The following is a 17195-nucleotide window of genomic DNA, read 5'->3' as shown; positions in this document are numbered from 1 at the left end:
ATGGTAATTGATAGATAATTTGATCCACTTTTTCTTAATTTGGTAATGAGATTTATGCTTGTTTGCACCAATCCAGTTTCAAGCATTTTTTAACGATTACCTTTGTTTTATAGTTTCTAAATGTAACAGGAACATTGACAACAATTGGAATTGAAGGAGTGAAACATTTTACACATGGTACCTCCTGCAAATGGCACTTAAATAGTTTAGTTTATTTATTGTCATATGTAGAGAAACAGTCAAATGCTTGTTATGGGTTAAGAGTATATTTTTATGTGGAAAGTTAAAATGCACTAACTAATAGTTTAGTTTATTATGTCATGTGCACCAAGGTATAGTAAAAAGCTTCTCTTTTTATGCAATCCAGTCAAAGAAAAGACTATTCATGATTGCAATCAAGCTGTCCACAGTGCAGATAAAGAGTATTACATTGAAGTTTGATTAAAGATGGTTCAAAGGCCTCCAATGAGGTAGATGGGAGGTCAGGACCACACTTCAGCTGAGGAGGGGACTGTTCGGTGGCCCAAAAACAGCTGTGAGGATACTCCCTGAATCGCAAGGTATGCATTTTCAAACTTCTGAACTTCTCCCCTGATGCAAGAGGGGAGAAGAGGGAGTGAGCGGGCTGTGACTGGTCCTTGCCTATGCTGATTATGGAGTCAATGAAAGGGAGACTAGTTTGTGTGATGGTCTGCGCTAGATCTACAGCTCTGCAATTTCTTGCAGTCTTGGATGAAGCGGTTCCCAAACCAGGCTCTGATGCATTCCCAATAAAATATTTTTGATAGTATATCTACAGAAGTTGGTGAGGGCTGTTGGAGACAACCCAAACTTCCTAAGCCTTCTAAGAAGTAGATGCATTGATGTGCCATAGCTGAGATGTGGCTGGTCCAGGCCAAATTGTTGGTGATATTTATTCCTAGAAACTTGAAGCTTTCGACCATCTCTACTTCGGCGCCATTGAGGTACAGTGCATACGGAAAGTATTCAGACCCCTTCATATTTTCCACATTTTGCTACATTACAGCCTCATTTTTAAATGGATTAAATTCTTTTTTTTATCTTCAATCTACACACAATACCCCATAATATAATCCTGTTTCCATTGATTATCCTTGGTTTCTACAACTTGATTGGAGTCCACCAGTGGTAAATGGAATTGATTGGACATGATTTGGAAAGGCACACACTTGTCTATATACGGTCCCACAGTTGACAGTGCATGTCAGAGCAAAAACCATGCCATGAAGACGAAGGAATTGTCCGTAGACCTCTGAGTCAGGATTGTGTTGAGACACAGATTTGGGGAAGGGTATAAAACAATTTCTGCAGTATTGCAGGTCCCAAAGAGCACAGTGGCCTCCATCATTCTTAAATAGAAGAACTTTGGAACCACCAGGACTCTTCATAGAGCTGGCCGCCCAGCCAAACTGAGCAATCGGGGGAGAAGGGGCTTGGTCAGGGAGGTGACCAAGAACCCGATGGTCACTCTGACAGAGCTCCTCTGTGAAGATGGGAGAACCTTCCAGAAGGACAACTATATCTGCAGCACTCCACCAATCAGGCCTTTATGGAAGAGTGGCCAGACGGAAGCCACTCCTCAGTAAAAGGCACATGACAGCCCACGTAGAGTTTGCCAAAAGTCACCTAAAGGACTCAGACAATGTGAAACAAGATTCTCTGGTCTGATGAAATCAAGATTGAATTCTTTGGCCTGAATGCCTGGCCAATACCCTACCTACGGTGAAGCATGGTGGTGGTAGAATCATGCTGTGGGGATGTTTTTCAGCAGCAGGAACTGGGAGGCTAGTCAGGACCAAGGGAAAGATGAATGGAGCAAAGTACAGAGAGATCCTTGATGAAAACCTGTTCCAGAGCGTTCTGGACCTCAGACTTGGGTGGAGGTTCACCTTTCAACAGGACCAGCAGCAGTAGCAGCCAGCAGCAATCAGCAGCCAGCAGCAATTAGCAATCAGCAGCAGCAGCAGCACCAAGCTGTAGTGTTGCTTGGGAAGTATTGTGTGGGGATAGTAAGGAGTAAGACCTGTGTGATCTCCCGGACAAGTTTCGATCGCCTAGCTTGGGGTCGGAGAGGAATTTCCCGGATTTTTTTTTCCCAAATTGGCCTGGGTTTTTAATCCAGTTTTTCGCCTCTCCCAGGAGATCACTCAGTTCTTTTGGGTGAGCGGTTGGAGCAGCGGCCGGGCGGTAGGTTTAGAAACCAAGCACGGGGCTTTGTTTGGGGAGTATGAGTGCCAGGGCAGTTTATTGTTCTGGGTGTCGGATGTGGGGTATCTGGGAGTCTGATAGTCTTCCAGACATCCACATCTGCGCCAGGTGCGACGAGATGGGGACCGTATTAGGAACCTGGAGCGGCAGATTGATGACCTCCGTCTGGTCAGGGAGAGTGAGGAGGTTATAGAGAGGAGTTACAGAGAGGTGGTCACTCCAAGACCACGGGAGGTAGACAAGTGGGTCACGGTTAGGGGGGGCAAGGAGCAGAGGCAGGGACTAGAGAGTACCCCGGTGGCTGTACCCCATGGAAATAAGTACTCCTGTTTAAGTACTGTTGGGGGGAACAGCCTACCTGGGGGCAGTGACGGTGCCCGGGCCTCTGGCAAGGAGTCCGGCTCTGTTGCTCAGAAGGGTAGGTAAAGGAAGAGGAGAGCGATAGTAATAGGGGACTCTATAGTGAGGGGGTCAGATAGGCGATTCTGTGGACGCAGTCGGGAGACCCGGATGGTGGTTTGCCTCCCTGGTGCCGGTGTCCGGGATGTGTCTGAGCGTGTCCAGGATATCCTGAAAGGGGAGGGAGAGGAGCCAGAGGTCGTGGTACATATAGGTACCAACAATATAGGTAGGATAAGGGAAGAGGTCCTGAAAGGAGAATTTAGGGGGCTAGGAAGAGAGTTAAAAAAAAAGGACTTCCAAAGCAATAATCTCAGGCTTACTGCCTGTGCCACGCAATAGTGAGAATAGGAATGGAGTGAGGTGGAGGATAAATACGTGGCTGAGGAACTGGTGCAGGGAGCAGGGATTCAAGTTTCTGGATCATTGGGACCTCTTCTGGGGAAAGTATGACCTGTACAAAAAGGACGGGTTGCATCTGAACCTGAGAGGAACCAATATCCTGGCGGGGAGATTTGCTAAGGTAATTGCGGAGACTTTAAACTAGTATGGTTGGGGGGAGGGACTCAAACACAGATAGCTAATAGGCAGTGTGTGAGGCAGGAGGCAGAAAAGGGAAACACTCAGACCCAATATGTAGGAGAGAAAGAAGTGAAAAGAAATAAACTGAGAATAAGAAATGATGGGTCCCTTAAATGTGTATATTTTAATGCTAGGAGCATTGTAAGAAAGGTGGATGAGCTTAGAGCCTGGATTGACATCTGGAAGTATGATGTTGTGGCGATCAGTGAAACATGGTTGCAGGAGGGTTGCGATTGGCAATTAAATATTCCAGGATTTCATTGTTTCAGATGTGATAGAATCGGAGGAGCAAGAGGTGGGGGTGTTGCATTGCTTGTCAGGGAGGATATCACAGCAGTGCTTTGGCAGGACAGACTAGAAGGCTCGATTAGGGAGGCTGTTTGGGTGGAACTCAGAAATGAGAAAGGTTTAGCAACACTTATAGGGGTGTATTATAGACCGCCAAATAGGGAACGAGAATTGGAAGAGCAAATATGTAAGGAGATAGCAGATATTAGTAGTAAGCACAGAGTAGTGATTGTGGGTGATTTCAATTTTCCGTACATAGACTGGGAATCACATTCTGTTAAAGGATGGTTTGGAGTTTGTAAAATGTGTGCAGGATAGTTTTTTGCAGCAATACGTAGAGGTACCTACCAGAGAAGGGGCAGTGTTGGACCTCCTGTTAGGAAATGAGACGGGTCAGGTGACGGAGGTATGTGTTGAGGAGCACTTTGGGTCTAGTGATCACAATGCCATTAGTTTCAATGTAATTATGGAGAAGGTCAAATCTGGACCAAGGGTTGAGATTTTGGATTGGAGAAAGGCTAATTTTGAGGAGATGAGAAAGGATTTAAAAGGAGTGAAATGGAACTTTTTGTTTTATGAAAAGGATATAATAGAGAAATGGAGGATATTTAAAGGTGAAATTTTGAGAGTACAGAGTCTTTATGTCCCTGTTCGGTGGAAAGGAAAGAATAATAATTTGAAAGAGCCGTGGTTTTCCAGGGAAATTGGACACTTGGTTCAGAAAAAGAGGGAGATATACAATAAATATAAGCGGCAGGGAGTAAATGAGGTTCTTGAGGAATATAAAGAATGTAAAAGGAATCTTAAGAAGGAAATTAGAAAAGCGAAAAAAAGATATGAAGCTGCTTTGGCAAGTAATGTAAAAGTAAACCCCAAGGGGTTCTACAGATATGTCAATAGCAAAAGGATAGCGAGGGATAAAATTGGTCCATTAGAGAGTCAGAGTGGACAGCTATGTGCTGAGCCGGAAGAAATGGGGGAGATATTAAACAATTTCTTTTCTTCGGTATTCACCGAGGAGAAGGATATGGAATTATGTGAGGTAAGCGAAACAAGTAGAGTAGTGATGGAAATTATGAGGATTAAAGAAGAGGAGGTACGGACACTTTTGAAAAATATAAAAGTGGATAAGTCTCCAGGTCCTGATAGGATATTCCCTAGGACATTGAGGGAAGTTAGTGCAGAAATAGCAGGGGCTATGACGGAAATATTTCAAACGTCATTAGAAACGGGGATGGTGCCGGAAGATTGGCGCATTGCGCATGTTGTGCCTTTGTTTAAAAAAGGTTCTAAAAGTAAATCTAGCAATTATAGACCTGTTAGTTTGACGTCTGTAGTGGGAAAATTAATGGAAAAGATACTTAGGGACAATATATATAATCACATGGATAAACAAGGCCTGATTAGAAACAGTCAACATGGATTTGTGCCTGGAAGGTCATGTTTGACTAATCTTCTTGAATTTTTTGAAGAGGTTACCAAGGAAATTAATAAGGGCAAGGCTGTGGATGTTGTCTATATGGATTTCAGTAAGGCATTTGACAAGGTTCCACATGGAAGGTTGATTAAGAAGGTTAAATCGTTGGGTATTAATAGTGAGGTTGCAAGATGGATTCAACAATGGCTGAATGGGAGATACCAGAGGGTAAGGGTTGACAATTGTATGTCAGGTTGGAGGCCAGTGTCTAGTGGAGTACCCCAAGGATCTGTGTTGGGTCCACTGTTGTTTGTCATTTACATTAATGATCTGGATGATGGCGTGGCAAATTGGATTAGTAAATATGCAGATGATACTAAGATAGGTGGTGTAGTTAATAATGAAGTAGAGTTTCAAAGTCTACAGAGAGACTTGGGCCTTTTGGAAGGGTGGGCTGAAAGATGGCAGATGGAGTTTAATGCTGATGAGTGTGAGGTGCTGCATTTTGGTAGGACAAATCAAAATAGGACGTACAGGGTAAATGGTAGGGAATTGAGGAATGCAGTGGAACAGAGGGATCTGGGAATAACTGTGCATTGTTCCCTGAAGGTGGAATCTCATGTGGATAGGGTGGTGAAGAAGGCGTTTGGTATGCTTGCCTTTATAAATCAGAGCATCGAATATAGAAGTTGGGATGTAATGTTAAAATTGTACAGGGCATTGGTGAGGCCGAATCTGGAGTATGGTGTGCAGTTCTGGTCGCCAAATTATAGGAAGGATGTCGACAAAATGGAGAGGGTACAGAGGAGATTTACTAGAATGTTGCCAGGGTTTCAGCACTTAAGCTACAGAGAGAGGTTGAACAGGTTGGGTCTTTATTCTTTGGAGCGTAGAAGGTTGAGGGGGGACTTGATAGAGGTTTTTTAAATTTTAAGAGGGACGGACAGAGTTGACGTGGGTAGGCTTTTCCCTTTGAGAGTGGGGAAGATTCCAACAAGGGGACATAGCTTCAGAATTGAGGGACAAAAGTTTAGGGGTAACATCAGGGGTAACTTCTTTACTCAGAGGGTGGTGGCTGTATGGAATGGGCTTCCGGTGGAAGTGGTGGAGGCAGGCTCGATTTTATTATTTAAGAGTAAATTGGATAGGTATATGGATAAGAAGGGATTAGAGGGTTATGGTCTGAGAGCAGGTAGATGAGACTAGGTCAGGGAGAATGGTCGGCGTGGACTGGTAGGGCCGAACGGGCCTGTTTCCGTGCTGTAGTTGTTATATGGTTATATGGTTATATGGACAATGACCCTAAGCACACAGCCAAGGCAACCCAGGAGTGGCTTCATGACAAGTCTGTGAATGTCCTTGAGTGACCCAGCCAGAGCCCGGACTTGAACCCGATTGACCATCCCTGGAGGGACCTGAAAATAGCTGTGCATCGACGCTCCCCATCCAACCTGACAGAGCTTGAGAGGATCTGCAGAGAAGAATGGGAGAAATTACCCAAATACAGGTGTGCCAAGCTTGTAGCGTCATACCCAAGAAGACTTGAGGCTGTAATCACTGCCAAAGATGCCTCGACAAAGTACTGAGTAAAGGGTCTGAATATTTGCCTAAATGTGATATTCCAGCTATTTCCTTTTAATTTGCAAAAATTTCTAAACACCTGTTTTTGCTTTTTTTATTATGGGATATGTGTAGATTGATGATAAAAAAAGAATTTAATCCATTTTAAAATCAGGCTGTAACATAGCAAAATGTGGAAAGAATGAAGGGGGTCGGAATACTTTCTGAATGCACTGTATACTGGGGTGTGTACTGCTTTGCTTCTTAAAGTCAATCACAATCTCCTTTTGAGGAAGTGGTTGTTGTCTTGGCACTAAGTTCTCAATCTCCTTTCTGTACTCAGTTTCGTCATTATTCAATATCTGGTCCACTGCATTGGTGTTGTCCACAAACTTTTAGATTGAGTTGGATTGCAATTTGGTTGCACAGTTGAGTGTATAATGAGTTTCGTAGACTGAGTGTATAATGAGTTTCGTAGGGGACTGAGAACGCATCTTTGGAGGGAACATGTTGAAAATTATCCTAGAGGATAATTTTCACATATTTGTCACCTATCCTCACTAATTGTGGTCTATTGGTTAGGAAATCGAGGATCCAGTTGCAGAGGAGAGTGCTGACTCTAAATTCCATGAATTTGGAGATGAGCTCGGTTAGGCAGGCATGTGAATTTTCCGCGGATTTTCACATTTTAAAAATCAATTTTCTGCGCTTTTTGCATGATTTCCGTGTTTTTCACTTTGCCAAAATCGCATTTACCAACAGAGAAATCGGATCAGAAAAAAAAGAAACGATGTATAGACTTGTAATGAACACTAGGGTTCCGTGAGAAATCCCCTGCTCCCTGGAAGTCTCCCTGGAAATGTGACACCTTGGCTGGGCAAGGCAGCCAATCTCGACCCCTGCGGGACTTCCATGGCCGATCGGTGGGTTGAATTTGCAACTTGCGGCCGGGGCTCTGGAACTCCAGCCCAACTGGAGCCAGCAAATCTATTCCCCATAGCCGGCTTCCCTGGCCGGCTCGATAAACCAGCAGAGCTCTGAAACTAATTGTGCCAGAAAATCAGTGATGGAACTGTAATGAGTAAATATTAAATTTAAGTGCAAGATTATATAACTAAATTAATTAAGACGGGGTTTAAATATAAAGCACAGCAGAAAAGCCTATTACCACCATTTTGGGCTGATTATCAATTAATGTGCGAATTCACTTAAATGTTATTAGTATACAGTGACATATTCACATTATTTTGTAATGTCCGTTTTTACTTTGAAATGCACTAAAAGAGGCTTGAAACTAGTAATTTTGTGTGTAAATTTTCCAATCTTTTGATTCCCGCTGAACGTCTCGTGCGTGCCCGGCTATTTTCCTCTTTTTTTTACCTCGCTCACATGCCTGGTTAGGATAATGGTATTGAAAACAGAGCTATAATTGAGGAATAGGAGTCTGACATAGGGGTCCTCCTTATAGACTTTCCAGAATATAGTGTAGGGCCAGAGAGATGGCATTAGCAGTGGATCTGTTAAGACGGTAGGCAAACTGCAGTGGCTCAAAGTTGTTTTGTAGGCTGGAGTTAATGTGTGCCATAACTAGCATCTTGAAGCACTTCATGAGGGTGGATGTCAAGGCCACTGCACTGTCATTAAGGCACAAGCTTGCTTTTTGTGGGACCGGGATGATTGTAGTTATCTTGAAGCAGTCAGGTACCTCAGCATGGAGTAGGGAGAGATTAAAGATGTCAGTCAACACTCCTGCTGTTGGTCTGCTAGGCAACATAGTGACAAACACTCTTTCATCTAGCTAGTCCAGAGGTAAGAAGTAAAATGGGCAGAATCAGTAAGGTGAGAAATTAAATGAAAATATGGAGTGGTGAATGTACCATTCAAGAATGGAGGTATTTATTCACAAAATGCTGGAGTAACTCAGCAGGTCAAGAATGGAGGGCTGCCTTATAAGGTAATTGGAGGGGATAAACCAAGGTATAGAATATGGGTGGACGCACTAGTGTCACATGAGAGGAGGTGGTCCAACTAGTGTTGCAGTAGAACACTAGTTGGACCCCACCTTGAGTACTACAAACTGCTCCTCTCATTACTGGAAAGCTGTGATTGCAGTGGAAAAAAGATTTTAAGATACTGCTTGGGCAATGAGAAAAGATTGAATAGCTGAGGTTGTTTTCTTTGGAACAGGTTGGGCAGAGATATGCAAGCTAAAGAATAGAAAGGGCCGATTTACCTACAAAATGGGACAAAAACCAGAGGCATAAATTTAAAGTGATGGAAGATTTTTCCAGTAGATTACATCTGATCATAATGCTCCAGGTAGGAAGAGGGTACAGCAGGCTTGATGAACCAGCTAGTCGTCTAGCAGCAAGCTCATAACTTAGTTCTAATCTACACTGACTGATTTCCAAGATTGAGGCTGAGAGGAACCTGTGGAGATTTAATCTTGTTTTGTTAAGTCACACACTCCAATTGCAGGCAGTGACATTTAGGAAGATGTGCGTTTAGTTTGTGATTGATGAGGATTGATGAAAAATTGACCCGAGGTTCTCTGGCGTACTATGGGAGACATAAGGACCTGTTTAAAGCAACTTTAAAACTATGATTTAATGTTATGAAACTGTAGTGCGTAAAAGATTCACAAGGATAATACAATGATTGGAGGGTTTGAGTTGTAAGGGAAGGCTAGAAAGGCTGGGACGTTTTTCCCCTGGAACATAGGAGACTTAGGGGTGACCTTATAGAGGTTAATGATATCATGAGAGGCATTGATAAGGTGAACAGCATCTTGTCTTTTCCCTGGGGTACGGGAGTCTAAAACTGGAAGCTATAGGTTTAAGGTGAGAGGGGAAAGATCTAAAAGGGACCTGAGAGACAAGAGGGATTTCAGAGGGTGATGTGTATGAGAAATGAGCTGCCAGGGGAAGTGGTAAAAACAGATACACTTAAAAGACTCTTGACAAGATTTAGAGAGATATGGGCCAGATCCAGGCAAGTGTGATGAGCTCATTTAAGCAAGTTGGTTGGCGTGGATTGATTGGGCTGAAAGGCTAGTTTCCATGCTGAACAGCTCTCTGCTCTATTTGACAAAGCAATCCTTTCTTTTCACAAACATAATTAATCAAAGGCCACAACTTATCTCATCTACATTTTCACCAGGATAGTCTGTGGTGTAGGAATTACTTCCCCAGAGGGCAGTAAACTCAGAGCATGCCCCCACCACAACTTCCAATGGCCATGGTGTACAGATGGGGCTCGGGGACCAACCTGAATTACGAGAAGTCCTATTAACCTATCAAGATTGAGTCAAAACCAGGGCGGCGTTTTGGCAAGAATCAGAAGTAGTACCAGTTCCGTGGGAGCTGCAGTTCAGTACGAGTTAAAAGCTGTGCAAGATTGTTGGATACAAAAGCATATTTATTCTGAAAAGGTTAGAAATTATGCTGTTGGTACAAACCTGTAATCATAATTCTTTTGTGGTTTCTTATAAGCTATGATACATTACTTGTAGCATTTTATATTGGTGGTGGTAGTTGGTTTTAATGAGCTTTAATGAGCTGCTCTGAATCTTATCTAGCTTTACCCCACAGTGTTTGTTCACACTGACAATGGTCTTTGGTGGACCACCTCCAGAATATAAGTTACATATATGGCCCACTGTGATGATTAGAGTCCGTCAACTGGAGCTGCTTCTGATCTATTTTGCTCGATTTTGTTTTTCCCCACCAAACTTTGCCCAATTGCCTTTTAAGTTATGCCTGTCAGACTCTATACTTGCTTAAAACATTTCACATCTAATGAATATTCCTCTTTTGATTAAGGATCAGGCATTTGGTACCTCCTGAGTGGCCAAGTCCTTCTACCATTTACAACTGCAGAATCTTGCCTTGCATTGATGGGTATAAATGAGCACAGAGTTCACAATGAATTGGAAACTAATAATTCTTGCAGATTTTCTGTCAGTACATTCAGCAGCTACATTGTTGGTGCTCCATTTCTTCCTGTGTAATCCCAGGCACAGTCTACCAGCTTAGCAGTGCAATGCTGGGTATCCCCGGTGCAAGCCAACTGCACACAAAATGGCTCTGGCTGCTGACCGAGGCCTCATGCCAGCTTTTAAAGGTTGTTGCAGAAGTTGAATGTTTACAGATGGCCCTGATGGCACACAAATATTCAAACTCGCAGGAACTACTAAAGAAAAGAATATTTATTTAGACATTAAAATTTAAAAACGCAGAATTAAATGCAAGTTAATTTACAGCTGAATCAATTAAAATGGTGGACTTACAATTTCCCTTCCAGCCATTATATTCCACAGTGGAAGTTAAGCAATCCAGGCTGGGCTACTAGTCTCGCCATCAGATTCCACAGTACCAGCAGTGGGTTTCAGTAATTCCGTAAACAATGTATACAAGTCCAGCAGCAATGCTGGTGCCTCAGCAGAAGATCTGGCTTGTTCTCCATTTATCAATTTGTTATCCAATTTAGAATCATATCAGAAAGAGCAAATTCTTAAAAATGTTTTTATTAAAACTGTCAGATTGCATTGAGAAACTGAGGACAGGCAAGTTTATATTATTAATTTCTATGTACATACAATTTACATTATGTAAACCCTTTCAAACACCCAAAAATAATGTAATCAGAATCAGTGAATTGGGATCTCGTTAGCTGTACCTGTCTCTGAAATAGACTACTGTAAGCATTAACTAGGAATCAAAACTAAAAAAATGCTTCTAATGTATAAAATGAAGATACACCCTTTATAATAACTCTGTTAACACTTGCCCACAATTATTTACAGTAGTAAAATGTCATTTTGTTCCATACCAAGAAACCAACTATATACATCGTGCAGTTCCCCCTAAGTATTTTATAAAGAAAATCACTATTATTTAACACCAAATACATTCATATTACAGGACGTGTTTCGATACAAGTTGCTTTAACAATGCAACCTGCAAACATTCTGGACGACCATTAAAATAAAACAGATAAGATTTTTAATCTCATAGAATGTCTTATTCGGCAGTCAACTGGATGAATTCTGGAATTAATAATTCCGGCTACAAAAGTTTGGACATCTTAAGAACCAAGAGGGTGCCTCATGTTAGCATAGGAATTCGAGTTTGGAGGGGGAGGAGGAGGAGGAGGAACAGGAAATTTGGCATTCTGCTTATCCTAGAACAGGAAACCCATCACAGAGCATAGATGGATCTTACCGTTCCAGGTGTCTGCCTATCATACAGAATTAGCATGCAAGGAAATGGAGAGCTTTCTGAGGCCTTGGTGCAGACCTAATTGAAAGCAACTACTTCAATTCCAAAACCTTTCACTGAATCAAATTGCCAACTTTAACAGCCTCTTCAATGCACACAGCATTTTACTTCCAATTGAGCATCTTAGAGACGGATTAGAAAGAATGATAAATAGTTCTTTAAAAATAATTTATGACTGCCCAATTACACTGGATATCCAATTTTTTTTTAAAAAACGGGACCAATTAAACCCATACATATCACAACCAGGTAGACGACTAATTTACTACTTTCATTTCAGCTATTTGAAATTAATCTTTGATTGAGAGAGCAGTTAATGAATCAGGCTTTACAGAGTGCAGTAATACCTTAAGGCAACTACTAATTTAGCTCGTTGTGGTGATAAGGGAGCAACAAAGGGCTTGTTCAGAAATTACCCAAAGGAGAGAATTGAAGCAGTGAGGAACAGTGGGGGTTTAGGACCTGTGCCTTGTTCTTTGATAGAACTGGCATAAACTCTGCAAGCCAAATAATTCCATTGAGGTTCTCATTCTAATTTACTCATGTATCTTAACACACTCCATTCTCATTTGGTTAGTATTATATTAGTTAATACTAAAATGCTTACCAAATGTTTTTCACAATTCAAATTGCTGATGGGTTAAGAGCTAAGTGAGAGTTGATGCATTTACATATTTATAGAACAATGTTTGCATTTGGGAGTGTGATCCATGCACAATTACAGTTCATCTCTATGGAAAACTTCCAGTGAGTCATCTTTGTGTCGATCAATATTAGTTTCTGTCTTTTTCTGTTAGATGTCAATGGACAGAATGTGCATAGATAACAAAACGATATTCCCCGATTATCTGTGGTTTCAGCTTGATCCACAAAGATGTGAAGTCTGCAAACTCAAAGAACTGTGAAAATGGAACTAAGCTTAAAGTACAAGATTAGTAAACCAGCCAGTCAGCACTGGCTTAGTAACTGAGTAAAAGTCAACAGGAGGTGTAGCAGCTATGATGAATAATAAGAATCACATCGCCTGACCTCATCTCATAACAACCTCTGGAACACCCAGTTAAATCTGTTGTTCAGGAACCAATCACCAGAATCGGACACTGAACTTCACCTTTGGGCCGAGGCTAACCCCAGCTATTGCGGTTCAAAGCTTTTATCATACAAGTCCAGGCAATTTCAATCCAGATGCAAACGGCACCAACTGCCAATGATTTTGCAGAGGCATAGCAATGGAAAGGGTCATTTGTAGATGTCTACTTAAATTGGGGTTGAGACATAGAGTTGAGGCAGAGGAACAGGAACTTTACTCCACACCCCACTGTGCTACTTTTTACTATTGCACAGGATGGGGATGTCTGAGATGGGAAGAGTTCCCTTCCCTCACCCGGCCGAGCACAGAATGCTAAATAAATAAACTGTGACTCTAGATCACACAAGGGTAACACAAAGGGGAGTCAATTTGAACTGTCCTCTGGTATAGCATACGCTTCAATGTTCCCTTTAATACGTCATTCATGTAACATTTGTAGCCAGCATGTCAGTACCAAGTTCAATGTTCCCTCAGTTTAATGTACAACCGTACAGCGTATGGAAAATAAACACACTCACCAGGTAAAGAAACAAAGACCATTCAGACTTTGAGAAATGAGAGTCTCCTTTAGGAAACCGCAGTCTTTCAATGATGAAGCAGAGCCTTTGGTAGGCAGGTCGCACATTAAAGAGCTGACCATACTTAAGGTAGCCCTTTACCTAACATTATGAACAGGGGACATTCCATTCAAGACCAGCTTTGGGTTTTGAGGTGACTGGGTAAATTATGTCATAATCAGCTCTTCACAAAACACCCACAACTTTTACCCGCATTTCTGTAGTGCTTTGCGATTTTAATCAGTGATCCTCGAACTTCTCTTCAGCCATCTATTTCGCTCCGGGTACTGTCCGTTACTAGTGCTTCCCTCCACCAGTTAATGCCCAGGTGTCAGACAGATTTCCATTTTCTCTTCATTGCGTGACAACAGGTCTAATTGGAAGCTGACAATAGCAGATTAACCTGCAAGAAGAGGGTGAAAAATTGAGACAAGTTTGAGAAGACGCAAATTAAAGATTGTCCAAAGTCTCTGACATATTCCCACTTCAAACTGAAGTGGAAGAGAGAGGAAATAAAAAAATATAACAGTTCAGGGCCCCTTGGCCCCTGGTTTTATGTGCTGGATATGATACCAAATTAAACTACAACCTTCTTCCAGAACATCTATATTTTTTAATGTACATCCATTTGCCTATAAAAAAGCACCTTAAGTATCACTAACATAGCTGCTTCCACCACCACCCCTGGCAGCGTGTTCCAGGCACCTACCACTGTCTGTGCAAAAATCTTGCCCCGTGTATGGTAACCTATACACCCTGAATTTAGGAGAGCATCACGACTCTAAGTTTGACCGCTTCCACCCATGTCTCTCCAGTGACCCACTATATGTGGTGGATACTGAGAGAGAGAATATTTAGGTCTTCTCCCTCTCAAAACATGTTACTCTGGAATCTAGCTTCTCTACTTTAGGGTTAAATACAGAAGGGACAAACTGCTAAATCAAGTCACACCACCCAATGCCCCCTTGTCCTCTCAAAGGTCATGTGCAATTTGATGCAGACCTCTCATTGTAATTTTAAAAATAAGTTAAATCGTGGAGTAGACGCACTGGCACCCATACCTTGGTTTGAGTGGCCTGTTCCGGTGTTTTATATTCCACACAATTCAACACATTAACAACGTTTTCAAAAACAAATGAGATGGTAAACCCCTAACACTAAGTGGAAAACTGGAACTGAAACCAACTCACCCCTGCAGTAGGGATGGAGAATAGACTTTACACAAGGGGCCTTTGAATAAAGGGAAGTTTCTCTGTGTGGCAAAATGTTTCCCTTTTAGATTTCCAGATTTAGCCAATTCCATGTTTTCTCTGGAGTTCGATTATTTTCCCTGGAGCATCAGAGACTGTGGGGAGATCTGATGGAAGTATATAAGATGATGAGAGGCATAGATAGGGTAGAAAGTCAGAACCTTTCTCCCAGAGTGGAAATGTGAAAGCCCCTTTGACTGAATATACCAGATTGTAAATCATATTTATCAAGCCTTTGGTCCATATATCTTTTAGCAATCTGGGGATGGGGGTAGTTGGGGGGGGGGGGGGGGGGATAAAAAGCAATACATACCATAGCTGTGTTTAGCAAGGGGAGTTGGATTTATGGTTTTAAGATGGCATAGAGGTCATCCTAGGAAGTGCAACACAAATTTGTTACAAGCTGTTACATAGGGCTACTTCCTACCTGGTCCATGGAAGGACAAGCTATAATCAGCAAATCTTCACCAGAGAAATCTTCCTGCAATACTCCTAGCAGCTTCTGGAATGTCTGTTGGATGTTGCTCTAAAGAAAAAACAATCATCTTAGGAACAGGAGACGATAGAGCGTTTGCAAGATACTATGAGTTATGTGTCAGTTTCACTACAGGTAGTCTGCTATAACGTGTTTCTACAACACAAATTGGGATATAACATGAGTGACAAATTAGTGAACATTATTTGCATTACATGGACTGAATTGGTTATAACGCAAATTTGTTGCAGAACTAGAGAACTACTTTTGACAAGCAGAAAATGAGCTGTCTGGATTTAAACAGTATAGAGTAAAAAAACCTGTTTCCATGTAACCTCCCCCCAGTAATCAGCCACCATTGTCTCTTAGGAATACAGTTGCTCCATTCAAAGCAGGAGGCCGTTGAAATTGACAAGCAATCATTTCTTTTGGCATTTGTGCAATATTACTCTATAGGAACAATATAGTATACAGTTTTTAGTATTCTTGGCTGACAGTTACAAGAATGTTATTGCTAATGAAAATCCTGCAAGAAAAATGACGTTATTGCGAGTCTGAAATCCTGTAGCTCCTAACCCCTTTCCCAGACTGACACAATTGTCTTTATAATGCGATCATCTATGACACAAAGTATGTTGGAATGCAACTATTGCGTTATAGAAGGATACCTGTATTAATGTGATTAGCACTCGATTAATCCAAGATTACTGTGTAGGAAAATAACTGCAGATGCTGGTACAAATCGAAGGTATTTATTCACAAAATGCTGGAGTAACTCAGCAGGTCAGGCAGCATCTCAGGAGAGAAGGAATGGGTGACGTTTCAGGTCGAGACCCTTCTTCAGACTGATGTCAGGGGGGCGGGACAAAGGAAGGATATAGGTGGAGACAGGAAGATAGTGGGAGATCTGGGAAGGGGGGGACAGAGGAACTATCTAAAGTTGGAGAAGTCAATGTTCATACCACTGGGCTGCAAGCTGCCCATGCGAAATATGAGGTGCTGTTCCTCCAATTTCCAGTGGGCCTCACTATGGCACTAGAGGAGGCCCATGACAGAAAGGTCAGACTGGGACTGGGAGTGGGAGTTGGTGCTCAGCCACCGGGAGATCATGTTGGTTAAGGCGGACTGAGCGAAGGTATTGAGCGAAGCGATCGCCAAGCCTGCGTTTGGTTTCGCCGATATAAAGAAGTTGACATCTAGAGCAGCGGATGCAATAGATGAGGTTGGAGGAGGTGCAGGTGAACCTCTGTCTCACCTGGAAAGACTGTTTGGGTCCTTGGATGGAGTTGAGGGGGGAGGTAAAGGGACAGGTGTTGCAGGGGAAAGTGCCCGGGGATGGGGTGGTTTGGATAGGAAGGGACGAGTGAACCAGGGAGTTACGGAGGGAAATGTCTCTGCAGAACGCAGAAAGGGGAGGGGTTGGGAAGATATGGCCAGTGGTGGGGTCCCGTTGTAGGTGACGGAAATGTTGGCGGATGATTTGTTGGTTACGCTGGCTGGTGGGGTGGAAGGTGAGAACGAGGGGGATTCTGTCCTTGTGACGAATGGGGGAGGGGGAGCAAGAGCGGAGCTGCGGGATGTAGAAGAGACCCTAGTGAGAGCTTCATCTATAATGGACGAGGGGAAGCCCCATTTCCTGAAGAACGAGGACATCTCTGATGCCCTAGTGTGAAACACCTCATCCCAGGCGCTGATGCGGCGTAGACGGAGGAATTGGGAGTAGGGAATAGACTTTTTGCAGGAGACAGGGCGGGAAGAAATGTAGTCCAGATAGCTGTGCAAGTCAGTGGGTTTATAGTAGATGTCAGTCAATAGTCTGCTCCTGTGATAGAGATGGTGAGGTCCAGAAATGGGAGGGAGATGTCGGAGATAGTCCAGGTATATTTAAGGGCAGGATGGAAATTGGAAGTGAAGTGTATGAAGTCAGTGAGTTCTGCATGGGTACAAGAGGTAGCACCAATGCAGTCGTCGATGTAGCGGAGGTAGAGTTCGGGGATGGGGCCAGTGTACGTCCGGATCAGGGATGTTCGACGTACCCGACAAAGAGGCAGGCGTAGCTAGGGCCCATG

General features: G+C 42.7%; 1 protein-coding gene across 3 annotated transcripts in view; it reads right to left on the bottom strand.

Annotated features, from left to right (window-relative positions):
* Positions 1 to 9903: 9903 nt before the first annotated feature.
* The window catches only part of cog3 (component of oligomeric golgi complex 3), a 53807-nt gene continuing 46515 nt past the window's right edge, over positions 9904 to 17195 (bottom strand). Inside the window, exons 22-24 of one of the 3 annotated variants that reach the window (XR_013547912.1) lie at positions 15079 to 15177; positions 10764 to 13804; positions 9904 to 10666 (exon numbers count right to left, since the gene is read on the bottom strand). Coding sequence is in view for 1 of the 3 variants with exons in the window: in XM_078409386.1 (XP_078265512.1) it covers positions 13775 to 13804; positions 15079 to 15177 (129 nt within the window). In the remaining 2 variants the exon portion in view is untranslated. Of the gene's footprint in view, positions 13805 to 15078; positions 15178 to 17195 lie in introns of all 3 variants that reach the window. The other 2 variants (XR_013547913.1, XM_078409386.1) reach the window with 2 other exon arrangements.

This window comes from Rhinoraja longicauda, chromosome 12 (assembly GCF_053455715.1).
Source record: "Rhinoraja longicauda isolate Sanriku21f chromosome 12, sRhiLon1.1, whole genome shotgun sequence".
Classification (NCBI taxonomy): Eukaryota; Metazoa; Chordata; class Chondrichthyes; order Rajiformes; family Arhynchobatidae; genus Rhinoraja; species Rhinoraja longicauda.
This window is presented reverse-complemented; position numbering and strand designations above follow the sequence as displayed.